This window comes from Tauraco erythrolophus, chromosome 11, assembly GCF_009769465.1.
Source record: "Tauraco erythrolophus isolate bTauEry1 chromosome 11, bTauEry1.pri, whole genome shotgun sequence".
NCBI lineage: Eukaryota > Metazoa > Chordata > Aves > Musophagiformes > Musophagidae > Tauraco > Tauraco erythrolophus.
In genome coordinates this window covers 22,856,156-22,878,592 of record NC_141475.1, presented here as the reverse complement: position 1 = coordinate 22,878,592, position 22,437 = coordinate 22,856,156, and the positions used below count along the sequence as shown (strand labels likewise).

Genomic DNA, 22,437 nt, shown 5'->3' with positions numbered 1-22,437 from the left:
CTGTTTATCTGAATTCGAACTAGTGTCAAAATCTTGGTGAATCAAAATATTAGATATACTTACTTGTGGAAATGGCAAATAGTAGGCTGCTATTTTTATATATCTTTTTTCTGTCTTAACTTTCAAGAAAAGCAGAACTCAACATCAAATGCTTTTGAGACTGAAACTGAGTGCCCTATATTCATGTGACTTGAATACTTGTAAAGCCACACAGAGCTATGCATAAACATTCCTTGAAACCAATCACTAGGAGATAAATTGAAAATATACGTATACACACAGAAAAACCTGAAGGGTCTAAAAGACGGAAGAAGGACCATTGAACTCGGAAACAGAGATATAGTAACAAGTTCTGAGGTTCCTACAGAGTCTGAGTTGTGTAGTCCAGAAACATCATATACTTGTGGTCGTTCTTCAGACCATTGGAAGGCATTTGGAAATTCATCAGGAGAGCGTAGTGATTAGTAAGATAATCCTTAAATGCCAGAATTACTTCTGTCTGAAACATTAATATAGTTTTGTGTCATTGTTTCAGTCTTCAGTCAATTCCAAATATGCAGAGCATTGCACAGAAAGGTTGTCTCATTTTGTGGGAGTAATTGCCACATTACAATTCGATTCGATGTGATTTGGAAAAAATCCCCTTATTTTTCAGTTCTTTATGAAAGAAAAACCTGAGGTTTTTCAGTCCACATTGATCTATAGGCTGTGGCAAATTGTGGTGCTTGGATGCTTTTGTCCTCCGCTTTATGGAAGTTTGCCTGATTTGCTGCCCTATATCTGTAGATTTTTGGAAAAGCTAATTACCATTACCAATTCAAGCTGTGATGTTCTGACAGGAGGCAGACTCCAAGGTTTGGGTAAGCTTTTTTTTTTTTTTTTTTTGCTTCTTTTTTTTTTCTTCTCTTTTTTTTCCTTCTCTTTTTTTCTTCTCTTTTTTTCTTCTCTTTTTTCTTCTCTGTTTCCTTCTCTCGTTTCCTTCTCTCGTTTCCTTCTCTCGTTTCCTTCTCTCGTTTCCTTCTCTCGTTTCCTTCTCTCGTTTCCTTCTCTCGTTTCCTTCTCTCGTTTCCTTCTCTCGTTTCCTTCTCTCGTTTCCTTCTCTCGTTTCCTTCTCTCGTTTCCTTCTCTCGTTTCCTTCTCTCGTTTCCTTCTCTCGTTTCCTTCTCTTTTTTTTTTTTAATCTGTAAACCTTTTTTGTTTTCTTAACTGAAGAGTAAACTGGTTCCAGAAATTCCGTACAAGTCTGATGCCAGTTTATGCAAACATTTGATATGTGCTGTACACATTTATGCATGTGCTTTAAGAGGTAAATGTAAGCAGGAACATCATACTGCTAATAATATGGAAAATATGAAAGATCTACTCAAGATGTTTTAGTGAGATTAATTTCAGAACTAAGGCATATTCAAGGTAATGTTTATATCACATGAAAATATGTTAGTGTTGTAAATCTAGCAAGTGTCCAATGAGTAGGGAGACTCGGTGACTTTACTCGTATCTCTTTGTGAACATTACAGTACCTCATCTGTACAAAATCTCCAACACACTGGCCTTGTCTGACTGTCACAATAAAAGAGGTGAAGATGGAATAGCTGCAAATCTCAAATGCAGTTGTAGTGAGTGTTAGCGCTGTGTTTCCTCAGCATGCTACATGTCATTTAAAAGTAAGAATTTTTTTTGTTGTTAGGCTTTGAAAGTAGCTTTTGACATGAGTTGGGAAACATGACTTTGAATTAGTTTTTTGAAGTTTCAATTTTGCCTTTTCAATGAGTAACTGCTGGGTTTATTTTACAAGCAGTTTGGAACAGCACTTGTCTGGCTTCAGTTTGTACAGAGCATAGTATGGTGAGAGCCTGATACGTGAGAAAGCCTCTATCTCAACAGTAGTTAAAATAATAATGTGTTCTGACATTGGTTTTGTTAATAGTCATCTATGTTGTTTTGTTCCCTCAGCTTTCTCTGTTAGAAGACGCAGGGTTTGGTGGTGTTCTTCTTTATGTCGATCCTTGTGACTTACCAAAGACTACGGATCTTGCTGATAAAGCTTTTATGGTTTCCTTGAACAGCGGAGGAGATCCATCAACACCTGGTTATGCCAGTATTGGTAAGTACTGTTCAAGGCATATTCAGTTAATAGATTTCTTAATTTTCTGTGCATTTTAAGTGTGGGAGTCGAAACAGTAAATCAAATCCTACCTGAAATAGAAACTCAGAGCAATGTAATGCGGCATGGCTCAAAGAATGGAATCCAATCTCAAAAGTGCTTTACTCTAGACTCTTGACACAAAGTCTGTACTGTAAATAATTTACTTTGTTGCTTTTTGTATTTCTGTGTTCACACACTTGAACCGTTACTCCTACCTGCTTAGTCTTATCCCATGAAAAAAGAGCTGTGAAATACTAATCCAGTGGTTCTGAGCAGGTCGCACGGGATCTGTCCCCACTGAAAGTAGTATTCTTCCCTTAATTCTGTCTTCCACTTTCATGATATTGGTAATGGAACCTTCTGGTCAATAGGTGCAAGTGCAGTGTAATCAGAAATTTATCTTTTTAGAGATTGATAAAAAATAATGTTTGTCGTATCTATGCACAATTACCTGTTGAATAGGACATGTGCGTTTAGCCTCGATTCAGTTCTGCTTGGATAGCTTTGATTATCAGTTATGCTTTTCTAAATACATGTATTTTTGACGTCTGGGAAGTAAAGAATTGCTTTTAAGGAACTACATAGTCTTTTGTAAGTTTAAGTATTTTTTTAAAGCGATGTTATTGTTAAGTAGAAGCAGCAATATATTTGACTTGTATGTGCTACTTAAATCTCCATTATGGCAGTTCAGTAAATGTGTGTTCTACTTCTCTGCCGCCTTTTCAGCTTTACAACCTTTTTTACTATCTAACTATTTGGAAATGTATTAAGTAGCAGTCTATGAGTTTGTGACAAGGCTTCATCAAGAATATTTGGTCCAGTTACTAGCTCAGACATCTAAAGTCTGACTTGAATTGGCACTAAATCAACTGAGGCAATGCTGAGAGACGCTTCATGACTAGAATGGCAGAAAATAGAAATATTTGCCTGGTTGTCATAGAAGAGTGTTAGCTATTCACAGCATGAATGCCTTGACAGCTCAGTGGGAAAGAAATTGCACATTTTCTCGGTGTCTCGGTGTACCTGACCCAATGTTCTTAAAAGCGCCCTGGGAGCTGCAGAGGTAAATATAACACTCTTCCAGCTTTATTCTTGCTCATTTCATGGAGCTATTCAAAAAACAGTTTGTCGCTTATCTGTCTGGCTGACTCCTTAATGTTTTATTTACTCTTCACGAAAAGTAAAGCTAATTAAAGCAGATACACCAACATGAAGATGCCACTTCAGTATCTAAACCTTATGCTTTGGTTCTCTGTCAGTAAATGATCTCATCGGCAGTGTAACATTCCAATCTCCAGTTTGAGAAAAAGAAGCTTAATTATATGGAAAATAGTGATATCCTTAGAATTACACTGATGGTTTCTACTAGAACAATTAATATTGCTCATTTGTGGTTTTAGTCTCTGAGCAACATTCGTAAGCAGGAAGAGGCTATCATGTTCCTAAAATCATTTGTATTTTGGCCATTGAATGCAATGATGAGCTGGAAAGAGCTCAAAGGAGCACTTGAGGAAACTCTCTTTTATGGTTCTGTCACTAGAAGGCAGATCTGATGGAAGTAATTTCTTTGTTTCTGATGATTTTTTTCTTCTCGAGAGACTCTGAATCAATTTGTTTGGAGGTAACTTATGCCTGGGACAAATACAAATACATCTGGAGCACAGACTTCTGCCTGAGGGATGTGCCTGCGTCTAAGGCTGTTCAGCTGCCTACATGTAGAATAAAAGTGCCAGATAGCCAGGGTGGCCCCTATCACTTTGATTCACGGAGTATAACATGCACTGCAAGAGATTTTATTGGAAACTCCTACTTAAGTTATTGCTGTATCTTTGATGCCAGCTGCACTTCACATGTTGCCACAAGAACTGTTACTATTACCATCTCAGGGACTGCTACTACCACCCTTCTCCCCTGTACTAGGAAATCCCTAATAAGATGAGTTGTCCAAATTTAGTCTTGTACTAGGTGAAAAAAAAGGTTGGAAACTTGTATTTTCGTGCTGCTGCCCATGTTTCTCACATTCTTTTAGTCTGAAAACAGATTTCTCTGTGGCATCAGAGTATTGGACTGCTTTAGGTTTTTTCCTAGGGAAAAAAATCTCCAGGAAATGATACCTTTTACAGATCTTTTCTCTAAGTTGACAATGTTTTCAAATGGGGTTTATGTAATAGTTCAGAGAGAACTTTGGAGTTCTCGTGAGGTTTTAGCTCAAATTCTGTTTCCTGAAGACTAAATGCTGCACTTCTGCATACCAATTATTTTAGAATGTAGAAAAATAACTTGAGGATGGCATTGAGATGCCTGTTACCTATGAGTGGAATCATTTTTTTGACCTCTGTTTAATAAACAGAAAAAATGTAATGATATGGAAAGGGAAGTAAACAGCACTTACGTAAAAGTTTCTGCAGCTCTGTTTAATTTAATTCTTCTATTCTGAATCCTATGTTGTATCTGTCCTGAAACAATCATATGAGCCTTTGTAAGCATCAGTTCTCTCACCTGATTCTGATTGCCAAAGACTCGTACCCTCCATTTTTAGAAATCTTTCTTTTATCTTCCTGTGTTTGAAATGAAACAGATCCGGTAGGTGAGACTCAAAGAATGAAGCATATGGGATTAAGAAGCTTGAGAGGGAGAGAGGAGACTTATGTGGCAAAAATCATCTTGAAAACAAAGTATGGAAGAATAGCATAAAACTTGAGTGACTTCCACAATCTGTTGTTGGTTTTTTTTTTGACTTTTTGAATTCTACGCTTCCTCTCACCTATCTTTGTGTGGGAGAGACACATTAGATTTCTCCATTGCTGTGTTTCAGAGTCGTTTTAAATCAAATTTGTTTCCACACAGGAAATGGCTCGGTAAACAAAAATATGGATAGAATCTATTTGTCAATCCTAGTATGTAAAGAGAGAAGTGGCATTTTGATAAGCATTAAGAACCGTGCCCCTGAGATAAGGTACCCCATAATAGAATCTCTGTGCAGTCGTGGAATAGAAATTATTTTATGAAGAATTCAGGCTCCATCATGGAAAATACCGTGAGCTTAAAAATACCGAAATATAACAGCTGTAAAATACAATCCTATCCTGTCAGCTGGAGCTTCAAGTGAAGTTGTTTCTGAGAATTGTTACGCAGACGTTCTTACAGTGAGGCAAAGTGGTTTGTTTGAAAGTAGTCCGTGCTTCAAGTCATTGTTAACAGCTAGTCATGTGAGCCACAATACAGGGAATTGGGTGAAAGACCAATAACACAGGGGAAATGTACAGTGTCCCTAGAATTGTGAATAATGAACATTATTCAGACAGAGGAATTGACATGAGCATTCCTCTAACATTGCTAATAGGATTTGATTTCAGAGGAAGAGACAGGGAAGACGAGGAATCAGTGAGGCGTTGATCCACTGCAAGCCACAGCTGAGCCCATCAGCAAAGTTGCTGGTGCCTCTGAAAACATACTTCAGAAAGGACAGGAATGCAGGACAGGCAGGGGAGTGAAACTGAACCTGGAAAAGCAGGGCGAAGGTGCCGTTTTAATATTTTTGGTTTAGTTTCTCACTATCCAAATCTGTTTCAACTGGCAGTAGTTGTCTATGTTTTGCTGTTGACTGTAATTGATAAGTGGTTTCCCGGTCTCTGTCTTGACCAAGGAGCTTCTCCATCTTATTTTCTCCCTCTGTCCTGTTGAGTAGGGGGAGTGAGCGCGTGGCTGGAAGCTGGCCAAAAGTTAACCCACCACGCTGTTCTGTGTTTTGATAAATTATAGCGAAAGGTGAAGAACACTAAATATGCATCATAAAAAGCCCGTGTCATTTAGCAGTCTTTAACTGAGCTTAGCCAGTTCTTCTGCAGTGAATCCAGGGAAGTACTACTACTTGGAATATGGGTAACTACATGCTGTGATGGAAATATATGCCTACTTTTTTTTAGTCAGCCCAGTGATTCTGTAAGTTTATGTACTTCCTGCCTCTTATCTGAGTTTGTCCCTACTGTCCTTCACTTCATGGTATTTTACTCCTCTGAAGCAACCAGCTGAGTAGAAGTTAACTAGAAAATACAACATCGTGTAACACTTTTAACCATGCATATGCAACATATGTTCTAAAACATTTTGTTATAAATCATCATGACTTTTTACAAGATGTCCTTGGCCCTTGTTTGTCTGTTCTTTTAAAGAACAAAACACAGTTATAGGGATGTTTTTCTTCTATGCTTGCTTTTGCAGCTGTGCAAATGATCTTGGGAATATTTTTTTTTTTTTCAAAATTGGCATTTACTTTCTGCTGATAACATCAAATAAATGAAATACAAAGATAACTTGGTGTAAAACAAAAGTCTACATTCAGGCTTCTAGATTTTTTCATTTTGTTTTATTTTCCTTAAGGGCAGACTGAAGCTGGGAATAAAGAAAAGTTTATGGTGCCATATTTTAATTTAGGGGGGGTGCATATATGTTTACATATACTCTTGACATAATTTTAGTGGTTGCCATAAAAAAAACCCCACACTTTGTCATTACCAACTACACTGCTCTATCTGATGTACCGTGTTATTTTCTGGATCAAAAAAAAAAAAAGACTATGCGAATGCAATAAAGAGGTAAATCTTTAGAAAATACTAGCTTTTGAATAGTGAGCACAGTAAGTAATAATTTCAGCAGATTTTCAATAATACCGCTACCACTAAGGGTTCAAAAGGTATCTGAATCCATGATCTGCCTCTTCAGATTTCACAGGATACAATAAAGCAACTAAATTTATATTTATATATGAAAATACATGCTCTGAGTTTTTAAGTTTTGTGGTTTTTTAGTTTTTCCTTCTGTCTAGCTTTCAGTTGATCTTGCCTGTATTTAAAACTGAGACAATAAGTTGGACGTCAAGATATTTTAGACTCACAGGTTTAAGTGTGTGACCCTCTGTAATATATATCAGATATCATTTTATCTTCTGTTAAGCTGCCTATAATTTTATCTTGGGGAGAGGAACCAAATTTGAACTGAAAATGCAGTGATTTTATCAATTAGAGTATTAGAAGAGGAAGGGAGAAATTACTGCCAATAGTACTGCAACAGCTTGCTATCAACATTTGTATCATTTGACTCTTGAACCGTACAGTCAAAACTTTTCTCAATTTCAAATAGAAAATTGTGAAAAAATGTGACTTTAAGAGTAGTGGAGTGTGAAAGTGGTAAACACCAAATTATTTGAAAAACAACAAATTAATACTTCCTGTGCTGCAGAATTCATTTGGTAGAAAACATACTGCCTAAGTACGTCCTGACACCTTAAAAGTTGGAGAAGGCTAGTCAATATTTTTGACATTTCAGACAGTTTAAAGCTATTAAACAGCCTTGACTCCCTACAGAACATTTTCCAGTGAAGCCACTTTGTCTCTCATCCAGCAAAACCAGCATTTTAAATAGTGTCCAGATGAAATTTTTGAAGCTACTCAACTAGCGAGTGAGTTTAGCATATTTAAATCTTTTGTGCAATCATGATGGAAATTAAGCCTTCCATAGTTTTACAGACATGATATTTCAGCTCAGCGTGATTTGTGCGAGTGAGCTAATCCATGATGTGCTCACGAAACAGCAAACGTCTCTGTATGGTGGTAAGTCTGCCTGGTGTGTTGGAATATGCTACTACAAAGGCACGGGTGCCCGCAGAGTCTAGCTGAAATCGGTTGTCATTGCATGGGCGGAGAATCCGGGATGGGGAGCTGCTTCTGTAGCTCCCACAAGTTTTGTGAGGACTTCCTTGTGCTCCTATGTACAACTCGGTGTTGTGTTTGGGAATGATGTTAAGAAGAATATTGAGGAAATATTTAGCTAGATTTTTGTGTATGGATGAGGAATTACTTTTGTTTTTGAAGGTAGAGGGATGAATAGCTTTGGGTTTGGTCATGGAGCAATATGTAACGACCATTTTAAGAACCAGCTAAACTCTGAACTGAGTGTCAGCTAGAGGCCCATTTCATGGACCACTCGCTCTGTTGCCAGTCGTTTACTACTTAACACCCTTCTCTTTGCATTAATGTCATTTCTTCTAATCCTGTATCTTTCACAGCCTTTCCCAGTGGCTTCCTTGTGTTTCAGGTGGGGGTTGTTTTCTTTCAGAATCCTGTTAAGCTGATGTTACTTGAGATTTTTTCATCCAGCAGTATCTAGCAGATAGGCAGGAAAGTTTAGCAGTGTTTGTACATGAAATCTGAGTTTTTAGCAAAAACATGCATAGAAATAGCAAACCGACACAGCCACTTTCAGGTTTTTGCTAATTGCAGCCTGTAAATGCAGCCTGTAAGTGGCAGCTTTGTTCGCTGCCACTGAAAACACTCAGACCGATACCAAACTGGTGATGGCACCTCCCCACTGCATGCAAGCAACAGTGGTAATACTGGTGTCTGGGGATCCAGAAAGGACTTAGAACAGTAGGTAGTTACTTTTTGAGTGGACTTCTTTTCGAAGGCTCCAAAACTCTGTAGTATTACAGTAAAACAACCTCAGTGTCCTAGGCGTGTTTCCTGTGTTTCTAACAGTTGAATCAAATTATCACCATCTTCCATATCAGGTGATACACTGTACATTCTATAAAATCAACACTTGTCAAAATTTAAAAGGTTCTCTCTAAGACTGTTCAGGCAGCTTAGATTTAAAACTGACTGTTCATTTTTCAATGAAGAGTTAAATTAGTTTAAAAGAAATGCTGGGAGGCAGAGTATGTTTGTGAATTTCGGCCGAATTTAGTGTTTAATTTTGTATGCAGAAAGGTGATTTTTAAAAGCCATTAATTTCCTTTTTAAATTTAAAAAACCGGAACTTTTTCGTTCTGTTTAGAAGTTGATGAAATATAGGGAAGAAACAAAAGAATTAAGTGATTGAACATTTTGAAGATAATGGGCCCAATTCACTATTAGTTGTGCCTTATTCCTAATTTATTTTGTATGTACAAAACAAATGCCTGTTTTGGAGATGAAAGTGTTTTACTCAAGCGTGCTGCTAAGATGACACCTCAGAGTAAAAGGCGGGCATTTATGGTAGGTGGTACTGGTTATTAATGCTACTGTAATTGCCAGAAATGCAACTATCTCAAAGTACAAATTCTGGTCAGATTCAACCAATAATTTTGGCCATATAGAAGTAAAGGGGAAAACATCAGAACCAGAACGATTGTAAAGCAGTTCAGGTGCCCCTCACAGGTAGTAGCTATAGGTGTATAAATGAAGGAATTGTAAAGCTTGGTTAACTTTCCCATATATTTGTGTGTGTATGTAATGCAAGGGTGTTTTATCCTCCTAGCACTCCTGTGCACAAGTTGGGACACTGCAATGTAACTTTTACATATTGCAGAGTTAACAAGTGCACCTGTGTAGTATCAAGAGCACCATAAAGTCAGCTGGCTGATTGTTTAAGCAATTAAAGATGTAATTAGTTTTATAATTGAATTTTTTTCTAGTGCAGTTTGAATACCGCAAGCCAGAATAAACCAAACCATCTTTAATTCGACTTGATCTCTGTTCCAGCCCACTGCTTACCATATTCAGCGGCTGAATAAAAAAGATAATAGTTACCTCTTCCTGCTTTCAGACAGTTAGAAACTCCCTCAGAAGAAAACCCAATCATCTTAAAATGGAGATATGGAAAATACTTTTTTGTTACATAAACATGTACCATCATATTATATAGTACTGTTCTGCAGAACACTAATAGAGATAAGTAATCACAGTTTGGGTTTGGCCAATTTTCAGAAGCATTTTGCTTGTACTTTTCAGAGTTTTTTTTCAGACTTGCACTGTTTTCCTTCCCATTAGAGACAGAAGAATGCTCTACCCAGGAGGACTGAGAAGAGGGGGCAGGAGGGAATAAAAAGAGAGAAGCTGTTGTGATGGTTTAGTTCATTGCCTAAGGACAACGTGAGTGGTGAAGGAAACGTATGAGACAACAGGGCAAATGTGGTCAGAACCATCTACACATCTTAGGGGTGGGATTTCAGTGACAGTGTGCTGCGGAGCGTGGCGTTTCATGGAGTGGCTGGGATCTCTCTGATACTGATATCAGTAAAGGGATCACAGTCCTCAGAACAGGACAAAAGCATCACAGAATAGTGAGCTTGGACAGGACCTGTGCAGATCGTTGAAAGACAAGCCACCTGCTCAAAGCAGAGTCAAATACACCGGGAAATTGTCCAGTTGGGTTTTGAGCATCTCCAGCCACATACCAAAACCTCTTCCAGTGCTTGATGACCTTCACTGTAAAATAGCTTTCCTTATGCTTAAGGGGAGTTTCCTCTGTTTCAGTTTGTGCCTGTTGCCCCTCCTACATTTACTGAATACCACTGGAGAGGAAACTGGCTCCATCTTCTACTTCTCATCAAGTATTTACACACATTGATAAGATCCTCACAAGTCTTCTCTGCTCAAAAATAAACAATCCCACGTCTCTCAGCCTCTCTTCATACGTCAAATGCTCCAATCCCTTAGTCATCTTCATGGCCCTTTGCCGCACTTGCTCCAAGATGTCCATATCTTTTCTGTATGGAGGAGTCCAGAACTGGACCCAGCACTCCCGGTGTCGTTTCACCACTGTTGAGGGGAAGGGAAGAATTGCCTCCCTTGACCTGCTGACAGCAGTCTTCCTAATACAGCCCAGATGCTGTTGGCCACCTTTGCTGCCATGTTGGCTCATGCTCAACGTGTTGTCCACTAGGACCCGCAGGTCCTGTTCTGCCTAGCTGTGTTCCAGTCTATCGTCTCCCAGCGAGTACTGGTCTGTGGGCTTATTCCTTTCCTGTGCAGGATGCTGCACTTCTCTTTGCTGGCATTTCTGGCAGTCCATTCCTCCAGGTTGTTGGGTTCCTTCTGAATGACAGCACATACATCTGGTCTGTCAGCCACACCTCCAGTTTGCGATCTTCTTCAAACTTGCCAGTCATCTCATTGTGGAAGGCCAGCAGATTGCTCAGACATGATTTCCCCTTTGTAAATCCATTCCTACCACTCCCAATTGACGTTCTTGTCCTACATATGTTTGGAAATTATTTCCAAGATTATTCGCTCCATCAAGTTCCCATGGAATAATGCATGGCTGATCCCAGATACGCCTTCTGGAAGGTCATAGGAGTGATGCATGCTTTTGTCACATCCTCATGAACCTCTTCCCATCACCATGAACTTTCTAAGATTTTTATGGCCCTGCAGTGACATCTACGAGCCCCCTCATCACTCAGAGTTCCAAGCCTATTCAGGCTTGCCCTGATTGGTGAGTTTACATCTTCCGCTAACTAGTGCACTCTTAAGCTACTTGTGCCTCCTGTTGTTGTGAACCACTGCTGATATATTGTCTAAGCACACCCAGTATGACTGTAGACATGGTGACTTGTCTCTGTTAGGAGACATTAGATTCATGGACAGTGCTGGTACGAAGTTGCAGTTCTCTTTTGTGTAAGAGACTGCATCATTTTTCATGCAAAGCTGTTCTCTCCTTTCTTTACTAAAACAATTTTAAATGCTCTGATGTTTGTTCTGTGAAAGCATGGAGCTTCGTTTTGGAAAAGAGAGAGTATTGGAAAAAATATTTGGGGATAGAGATGCCAAAGGTCAGCTGTGCAACACAAGAGAATTTCATAAATGTGGGAGAACATCTGTAAAAAGGAGGCAGCCAGAGCTTACAAAGCTGTTTAATAATAGGACAAGGGGCAATGGATTTAAACTGAAAGAAGGTAGATTTAGATTAGATATAAAAAGAAATTCTTCAACATGAGAGTGGTGAGACACTGGAACAGGTATCCCAGACGGGATATGGATGCCTCATCCCTGAAAGTGCTCAAGGCCAGGTTGGATGAGGCTTTGAGCAACCTGGGGTAGTGGAAGGTGTCCCTGCCCATGGCAGGGGAGTTGGAACTAGATGATCTTGACGGTTCTTTCCAACCCAAACCATTCTGTGATTCTTTTTTCATTGTTTTTGGAGTAGGCCTGTGTGCAGTGATGCCATTCAGTATTTGCTGTGTGATGGGTACAATGCCAGAATAAGAAACAGTCAGTTTGTTGCCAGATGCTTTTGTTCTCTGATATGTTTTTCATGCGCAAAACTAGGCTATGAGAATGATTTGAATAAACCTTTGAAACTTTGATAACTGTTTCAATTTCAATTAAGACAAGTAAATGCACAAAACGTATGTAACTTCCAATACCTCTTACATGCTAATTTTACATAGCTGGCAGGTGGGTCTATTGAGTTAGTGGGGAAAAACAGAGTGAAGCCTCTTGGGTTATTTAAAACCTCGTCAAAATCATAGATCTCTTAGAAGAGTGATATAATGATTTGCATATTTATTTAAAATATTGTGCTACAGGGACCACTCTTTACAAAACATGTAATGAACAAACGCTTGTGCTGCCGACTTGAGAGGTAAATTTTTTTCTCATACCAGATGTCAGTTAAACCTGACATGTGGTGACAATCTATTGCTTTCTGGTATAATGCTCATAACAAGGAGACTAATTTTAGAACAGCTGGCCTACTCATGTTTTAAAATGCCTAAATTTGTTGTTTCTTTTTTCTCTTGATTGCCGAGCATCAGCAGTCTTTTAACTAGTCCACTGTGTGATTTCTGCCAAGCCTAGTTTAATCCAGGACTGCAAGGGATTTTCAGCAATATTTTGTGTATTCTGAGAGGACTGAACGACACATTGCCAAGCCTTCAGCAGTTAAAACATGTGCAGTATAATTTTTGCACAATATAAAACCCATTTTGCTTTTCATAGTAGTAAATGAAGTGTGAAGGTGGGGTAAAACTAAGAATTATTATGTTTTCGCTCACCTCTGCTCCCTCCCAAGATCTCTGTATTAGATGCAACTTTGAGTTTTGCTGGTAAGAGGCAAAATATTTCTCCAGGCAGTAGTATTACATGTTCCTAATCCATCGAAAAAATAGATACATCACCAGGCATAGAGTGTCGTGAGGAACGTTTTAAAAGTTCCCCAGAAAGAGGGAATATAAGCTTTGTGAAGATAGTATGAGTGGAATTTTTCTTTGAGTTAAAATTAGGTGACTCAAGTGTAAGGAGAGTTGTATAAAGATGATATAGATAATTTCATAAAAGTTGTAGTTTAGCTTTGTTTTTTTTTTTAAAGAGGTGGGGGGCAGTTGAGAAAGTTAGTAATACCAAGAACGTGGGTATCAAATGACTGCTACTGTGTGCGGTTAATTTTACTTTGTAGTCACATTAGGTTTGTAAGCCATAGAACCTTTGATGTTCTTATCACTTTTTAATATTGGCCTGCTATGTTTTAAGTGAAAGCATTACCTTGTGAGCTTCAGGATACTGGAGGAAACCTAGAAGTGCAGCTTGACTGCTGTCTAATAAAAAAAAATAATTTCAAAACAGAATGCAAATGAGGAAAGCATCTATGGATTTTAAGTAGGTTTCATAGCTTTTAGCCATTACTCATGTTTTTTAAATATTTTTTTTGTTAGTACAAAATAATGAAAGCATAGAAGAGAAGCATGCTTAAAACACTGTCATGATTTAGCCTGGCTGGCAACTAAATGCCACACAGCCGCTCGCTCACTCTCTCTCACCCCTGGGGAGTGGCAAAGAGAATTAAAGGGGAAAAGGGAAGGAGACCCATGGGTTGAGATAAGAACAATTAAATAACATAAAATAATAAATGAATATATGTATGTATATACATAAAGATAACAATATATACAGGCAAATGATCCAGAGTGTAATTGTTCACCACGTGGTGCCCAATGCCTGTCCTGTCTTGGTAAATGATTCCAAAACAGATATGTCCCGACAATGCAATTCCGGGCGAGTGAGAGCCCGAAAAGAGAGCGAGCACTCTGAGAGCGAGCGCCCCTGGAAGAGCAAAAGCCCTTCTTTCCGGTCAACTCTCATCTATATACTAGGCATGCTGTTAGACAATATGGCCAGTTAGACTTCATTGGCCAGTTTAGCCCTCAATCCCAAATCTAAGTTCAAGTTCTAAGGGGAGTTTTGGACCCTTTGTCCTGGCTGTTTTCCCCACAGACTGCCATGCACATGCAAACTGGCAAAATATGAGAAGCTAAAAAGTCCTTGAGGTCTCTGTACCAACTATAAACATCAGTGCGTTATCAACATTCTTCTCAGAGTGAATCCCAGACTAAAACCAAAACACAGAGCTCTTCCAGCTGCTAAAAAGAACTAACTCTGTCCCAGCCGAAACCAGGACAAATGCTTAGGCAGGAGCAGTGTCCTAAGACGGTCAACAACATTTTCTAAAAGTTACAGCTTCTGTTGGGTTTTTTTGAGTTTCTGACAATCTAATCTTGTTAGACGAAACACATCTGTGTTTCTAGAGTCTGGATTTATCCTCTGATTTTTACAATGGACCTGTAATTCTGAACATGGAAGCCCTGATTTAGGAATCAGTGCTTTAAGATAGGATTTAGTTACATCTCTCATTCGCTTTGTAAGATGAAAAGTTGAATTGCAAATCCTATAATAGATTTACAAATCCTAAAGCATATGTGGAAATACTGTGAGAGATTTACAAATTGTACATAAATCTTAATACAGTAATTTTTATCTGTACAAATCTATGCTTATTTCTAAGTTAAAATCTCTGCGATCTAGCAGAGATCATTCTTGGATTCTAATGTCTCTTCTGTTTTGGGTCAAGTTCTTTGTGACTTTTTTCTACCGGACTTAACGTTTATTAAAGTACTTTTCTTTGTCGCAGTTTCTCCTTCAACTGCATAGGGGAAAAAAAAATTAAAAAACATTATCCTCTGAACGGAGAGAGGAGTTGCCATTCATAGAAGCTGTTACAAAAACTGCTCTCTGGTTGTATGATAGCACAAATGGGCAACTGAAACTTGCATAAAAGTGCTGTGAGTTAGTAAGGTGTTTGTCTCATAGTATGCACACCTCACTATCAGGATCAGGTTTTGAAAGACATTTTACTGTCTTGTGTCGTCTTAAGATGAGAAAAATTCTAGCTTAAATTTGTTTATTGCCTTTTCTTTGGATTTATTTTGTTTTGAATATGAGTGCTGTGAATATTATATTTACTTTTTTGGGGGGCCAGGCACTGGAACAGATTGCCCAGAGAGACTACTGCCCAGAGAAGATATCCAACATGCAGGTGGGACATGGTCCTGAGCAACTTGATCTAACTGATGCTCCTTTGAGCAGAGTTTGAACAGGGTTATCTCCAGAGGCCCTTTCCAACCTGAATTATTCTATGATTTTGTGAGTAGGTAACAAAATTTAGAATAAATTCAGCCTGACAGCCAGTTCATTGTTGACACTGATACTCAAAAAAAAAAAAAAAAGTGATCTGGGACAGGATCACCAAAAAGAACCTGGGAACTCTGACAGGAAGCCAGATAGACCCAGAGCATACCTCATAGTGTTCTCCCTTATAGTCCAGCTGATAAGAGCTGCCTGACGGTAAAACGTTGGGAAACCATGTCTGAATGATAGGAAGGGAAACACGCTATTGGACATAAATATAATAAATCAGCCCTGAACAGGTTCTGCATAGTCTTTTCCATTTCCATGTTTAAATTCTGACCTGACATATTAATCAACAAAATGAGATGTGGGAATAAAACGTGATTTTGGCAGAAGTGTAATTTGTTTTTCCATTTTAACTAGAACTCAGCTTTTTTTGAATCAACTATTATGGAATTATTTTATTATTTGAATTGGCTTATTATCAATAATGTCATACGTTTCATTTCTTGGTCTGCGTTCTTGATCAATAGTTTAAAGGACTTCAGTGTTTCTGAGGATAAAGAACAAGATGCTGTGTGTGTTGGTAGCATGAAGCCATTTGAATTGATCTTGGTCTGGAATTAAAATAGGGGAAAGCTTCTGTGACACCTATTGTGATTGGCAGACAAAGGAAAAAGTGACTGATTCAACTGTTTCAACGTGTCCATCTAATACAATTTCAGCACAATGGCAAGTATTCCTTCATGACCCAATCTAAAGAATAAAAATAGCAGTAATTGTCTGAATTGGAAGAATCAGCGAATGTTTTCTGAAAGCTGTAAGTTTAAAGAAGGATGAAATGTGGGTTCTTATATTATTATAGTCTGTAGATTTCAGACATTAAGGAAGATTTCTCAAACAGTGCTAGGTGCTGTACAGTCAGGAAGATGAAAGGATGAAATATATTTTTGAATTTTTATTAAGGAATTTCTGACACGTGAGAAATATGTTAGTCATATAACATACCCTGTAACACTTATCATATTAGTTTTTTCTCTGACTGGAAGGAATGGTCTTGGTAGTTCATAGATGTTTTTTGAGGGTGCTAAAGGAATTATACCATCCGAATAGGTGATACATCCAGGAAATCTGAGACACAATGACAAAGAGAAATGGATAAAAGAAACCTTGAGGTCCAGTACTGTTTGCATTAGCTGCTGCAACATCATAATAATCATATGATTCTTTTGTGGAGCAGGATTCATGAAAAGCTACGTGGAGGTTTTCTGAAAGGTCGGTTACAGAGACCATCACACTATGCTGGTTAGGTGCTACAGTTACTGCATGGTGTTCAAAGCTAATTTTTTTAACATGAAAGCAAGTTGTTGCTCATGGAAGAAATGCTTGCATTGTTGTTAATCTTGTTGCTTAAGACTTTGAGCATAGGAAAGCTATTCTGAGCCTCAGAAATTTCTGTTTTCATAGAATCATAGAATGGTTACGGTTGGAAGGGACCTCGAAGATCATCTAGTTCCAACTCCCCTGCCGTGGGCAGGGAAACCCTCCACTACACCAGGTTGCCCAAAGCCTCATCCAACCTGGCCTTGAACACTTCCAGGGATGGGGCATCTACAACTTCTCTGGGAAACCTGTTCCAGTGCCTCACCACTCTCAGAGGGAAGAATTTCTTCCTTATATCTAATCTAAATCTCCCCTCTTTCAGTTTAAATCCATTGCCCCTTGTTCTGTCGCTACATGCCTTTGTAAAAAGTCCCTCTCCAGCTTTCCCGTAGGCCCCCTTTAGGTACTGGAAGGCTGCAATAAGATCACCCCGGAGCCTTCTCTTCTCCAGGCTGAACAGCCTCAACTCTCTCAGCCTGTCTTCATAGCAGAGGTGTTCCAGCCCTCGGATCATCTTCGTGGCCCTCCTGTGGACCTGCTCCAGCAGCTTCATGTCCTTTTCCTCTATATTGCTCTAGCTAAGACAAATTCTTGCGGATAAAGTAATTATCTGATAGTCAGATTCATCAGTTGGGTTTTCTGAAATACAGGATTGCTTGTGTAGCATTACGTGTAAGGTCTACTATCTGTATTTCAAAATCTGTAGATAGACATATGTTTGCAGCTGCTTTTCTTGAGCTGTGTCTGATAGCCCAGTAGAACCGAACTGAGTTATCAGTGGCTGTGCTAATGCGCTGGTAGCCCAGTGATAACTGGTTGCGATAGGAAGATGGGTATCCCCACATGAACTGTTTTTCACTTGGTAGACATGACTTTGGAATACCCAGATTCCCTGTTGAAGGAGAAACGTCAAAAGACTTTGACAATGGTATTTAAATAGAGAACTTATCTGTTTCTCCATACTGATGACTTCTAAAATTGGTTAAATTTTTGTTTACTTGGAAAATTGAGCAACATAGGGTGCAGATTCTATTGGCGTGGAAATAAGAACTCTAATGTTTGAGAAAAGAGATTCCTGCATTAAGCCTGTTCATAGTATTGTGTGGAGCTGGTCTTCTTTCAAAAAGATGTTACTGTATCTTTTTTCAACTTTAAAAACACATTATGGTAATATTGTATACTTTTTACATTAAATTTGAATAATTGAGATGATCATTGAAAGGATATAGGAGACTACAGTAATTACAGTTAGGCTGGTAACGACTTGCTCTTGATTTCAGGAAGCATTTTAAAAATAATTTAATTTAGTGATGAAAAATACTTCTTGAAATGCTTATGGGAAATCAAGAGAGACTTTCATCTAGCCAATAACCCATAGTCCTGTAGCCCAGGACATTGCACAAAAAATGGTGTTTGGAAAATGAGTTATTTAACCCATGAGCCATTTGCTTTTTTGGAGAGTTACTTGTTTACCTTTCTTGTGTTTCAATAAATCTGTGATTTTACTAAGACACGTTTTGATGACAAGTTTCCAAGTAGCTTTAGTATTGGTATTTAGAATCATACTAAGATTTCTGGCATTATGAGGTGTTTCAGACTGATGTTGGTACTTCAGTATATTTTTTGATTTTTTTTTTTCTTCCTTCTGTCAAGTGATGGATTTATGGGTTTTTCTTTAGTAGAAGAAACCTTTTTATATATCTCAATAATACTTCTTTATTCCACATGCTTTATTTTTAATATTTGTGATTTATCTCTATGTACTCTGTTTACACTCTTCTGAAGAGTGAGACTATGTGGTGTGAAAATAGAGGTCACAGCGATCAGCTAAAGGAAAACAGGTTTTCCTTTTTTTATACGAATATGACAGCTACCCGGATGATCTGATTCTTTCATTCATCGCGTATGAGAACAATCCATTGTTTTGCCAGGCTCGTATTATAGGGCAGTATTCTGCAAAATTACTTCTCCACTATCCTTTTCTGTGGATCATAACCAGAGTACAGGACAAAAACAAATCCCAATAACCCTGTCTTATTTTGACTGGTACTTCACAAGGCAGAACTACAAATGCAATAACTACCAGAGAATCCTATCTGCAGAGGAAAGAGGCCCGACACAGCTAGAAATATGTTAAAAGCACATCTGGAAACATTCGGAATAGCTCTCTTTGCTTGAGATAAGATCTTCAGAAGCACTCCAGCTTGACCTCCTTGCTATCTTAGTCATTAATATTTCCAAAATTTTAACTTTGGCATTTGCATTTGTTTACTGGATAATACTGAAAACGTATTTTATTCTTTTTGTTTATGCAGATATAATTTCATTATTCTTAAAGTTTTCACATGATGTGCTTCAGCGTGTTGTTAATCAGTAGAAGGACTAAAAGGAAGCATTGCGATCGCAAGCAGTTATAGAGATGAATAAATAGTGATTGTGGAAGACTGATTTTTTTAAAGCGTAACTGCTGATCATTGCAATATTCTGATTCACCTTTTAAGAATCAAAGTAAAGTTAAAATATTGAAAGTCAAGTATATTAAAGAATCATCGTCGAAGTATTTATTATTTTTTTATAATTGTTAGTTTCTTTAAAAAAAACTTTAAATGGCTGACAGGTAATCTGAGTAGCAATTTGATGTATATTACATAGACAGTTTCTTTAAAGCTTTGCAAGAAAAAAAACCACCTGTTTTTGACAATTACTGACTTTTTAATGTCATTGTTCTGACAAGTTAAAACAATGCTTAATTATTGGCTGTCACATATTTAAAGAACAGATGTTGATATTCCTGCTGAATTATTATGTCCAGGTAACTGTTTATTGGCCTCTGATGAAAATAGATTTTATGCAAAAAAAAAACCCTGTATTAATTTCTGAATGATGCAGTATCCAAAACTAAGATAAACTCTTGATGAGCACTGTTCAGAACATGTTGCTTTAAAAATGTCTAGTTTGACCAGTTATAAGTAAGTTATTTTAAAAAGCTTTTTTGATGCGTTGTAATGATTTATGGAATAATTTCATTTTAATGGAATTCTCGTGATTATTTTTGGCATGGTAAGAATTTCCTACTAAGTTCCAGGAGAAAAACCTAGGCATTTCCACACCATAGATGTTTTGTTACTTTAATAGTAATGCAGGTTTGATTATGTGGATAATCTGGATGCACAATATTTTAGCTGAAGGATATCCCTTTCTTTTTAATATGTTGCCTGTTTCTTACCTGTCATGGAAAAAGGGATTAGCAGCATTCATAGTAACGATATATATTTTTTTTTAATATTGTCAAGCTCTGCTGCTCAACACCATAGTCTGTCACTGCTGTGCCAGATTGTTATTGAATCATGTCAACTGTGGTTAGTGTAAACCCGAAACAAAGTTATTGTATTCTTTCTTCACTCATGCTTAGTCCTCTCTTCATTCTGCTCCCTTACAGAGGAGGAGATTTTTGTTGGTTTTTATCACTTCTTTTTACTTAGCTCATGAAGTAGTCTATTTTCTGTTTATCTGTTTCTTATATCAATTAAATTTCATGGAAGTTCCTGTGTAGTGAAGAACGATAAGAGTGGGCTATTGCGATATTACAGCTGTCTCTTAGTGATGCTTATACACCAAGCAGTTGTAAAGGTAGGACTTCCACATGGTCTTTGAAGTTTGGGTGTTTTTACTTTTAGTGAAAATTGCAGTAATGCTTTATCTGATTCATTTAAACAAGTTAAAGAATTAGATCATTTATCTTACAATATCAGTTTGAGCACCTGATAGCCAAAGTAAGCGGGTGGGCTGGAAGATGTCCTGATGACACAGATATCATTGCAAGTTTGCTTACTGAAAATATTTATAGTTTCAAAACCAGAGCAATTTAATATTTTAGTAATTTATAATAATAGAAATTGATTCAAACTCAAACGTGTTATACTTGTGGGTTGTGAGGCTGAATTTAACTCATGCTGAAATTCTTAGCCTACAAAAAAAGGAATAGAATAAAGCAGAGGGGCTAAAAGAAAACTGAATGTTTAAATATCTATAAAGCATCAACATACAGACCTCAGGCATTAATGTGTACTGGGCTAGATTTTGCCAGGAGCTTGTTTCTGTTCCAAATATTAAAATCATGCATTTCCCTTTAGCTAGAAGCTGATGGATTTTTTTCACATATCCACTCTTATAAGGTAGAAGAAAGTCTATGGTATGAAATTTCAGTGAGGGAAAGGATTGTGTATGTCAAGCTTCTACTGAACTGCGTTAGTAGGGTTTGCCAAGCAGTGTCCAGTATGATTTAAGGCTTGAAGGAGCACTTTTGCAGCTGAATTCCCTTTCTTACTGTAACTGTAACGTGTGCCCATACATCGTATCTCTGATGGGATGTGGGTGCTAATTCGAATACTCGTGCCTCTGGTGATTTGGCTGTCAGACCAATTAGCTGGTGAGAAGCACAAATGGGTAATTAGGGCTCAGATCTATTTAGGTAATGTATAGCAAACTCGCCTGCTTCTGTTCCAGGTTCTGCCTTCATTGTTACTGTGCTTTGTGTCAGGCTCTGAAGGAGAAGTCACCTCTAGAAGGACTGTATTGAAGGAAATGTATGTGTTGCAGCTTCTAACGATACCTTTCAACATTGTCTTCCCAACATTGATCAGGATGCTCTAATTGTTATGGAATACTTCCGAAAAAACGCTGATGACTCTTCAGTCCATTGATCTGATTAAGCCTGGTGGCTGTTCAAGATCTTGCATGTGTAATTTGCAAAAACTAAGCTTTATTCAGGAAATAATTCTCAACTGGAGACTGTTACGTTCTAATGGCAGAGACTGCGTTCATCCACAAAAAAAGTTCAGTTCACAAGGCATTTCTGCCACTTACTCTGACTAAAGAGAGGAAGGAAATGCCTGGCACCTGTGGAGGGAAAGCTTCAGTTGTTTCAGAAACGTCAGGCAAAATATCAGGGCTGAGAGTATCAGGCCAGTGATTTCTGTGTTCCACTGATGGTATGTTTTTCTTCTGCTTCCATCACTATTTTTCTTTAAATTATCATCTAGTGTCTTTTATTTTTGTGTTGGTAAAGAAAACTTTAATGTTCCTACCGGTAAATGCTTGCTATAGATTACATTGTCCTCATCTTTTCCAGTTCCTTTGACTGTTATGGTTTTACTCAACTGCTGGATTTTTCAGTGCGCGTGCTGACGATTGCAGCAATGCTCCAGCTGAGACTTTGTGCGCTTGAATAACCGAGTTGCGAATGTGCTGCGTGTAGGTGATTCAGGCAGCATAGTCACTTCCAGGATGAAAACTTATTTGTGTATATGTGAGGGTACAGTTGCAAATTCTGTATAGAAAACAGATTTTTTTATATATACTTGGATACTTCTTTTATATTCATTAATGCTATTGAAAAGACGCCCTTCGAAAACATGTCTACATATTTTTTATTTCTCCTTAGATTTAATATAAGAGTAGAGCTAGTGGATGTACTAGTTCTCCAGGATATTACCTTCAGGATATTATTAGACAGGATATTATACCTGATAGTACTGGAAGCTTGATAATTAATAAGTGCTTTTAAATGTATTTGCAATTCAGTCATGGCACTTATTAAAGATAGTTTAGGGTTAAGGTCGTTTTGATTAAATTTATGGTGTTAAATCTGGAGAACTAATTTCAGAACTAGTTGTAAAATGTGTGTAT

General features: G+C 37.8%; 1 protein-coding gene across 1 annotated transcript in view; it reads left to right on the top strand.

Moving 5' to 3' along the window:
- NAALADL2 (N-acetylated alpha-linked acidic dipeptidase like 2) overlaps nucleotides 1-22,437 on the top strand; it is a 263,692-nt gene that overhangs the window by 98,127 nt on the left and 143,128 nt on the right. Inside the window, exon 5 of the mRNA XM_086618639.1 lies at nucleotides 1,954-2,104. Within this exon, the coding sequence (XP_086474765.1) occupies nucleotides 1,954-2,104 (151 nt within the window). The remainder of the gene's footprint in view (nucleotides 1-1,953; nucleotides 2,105-22,437) is intronic.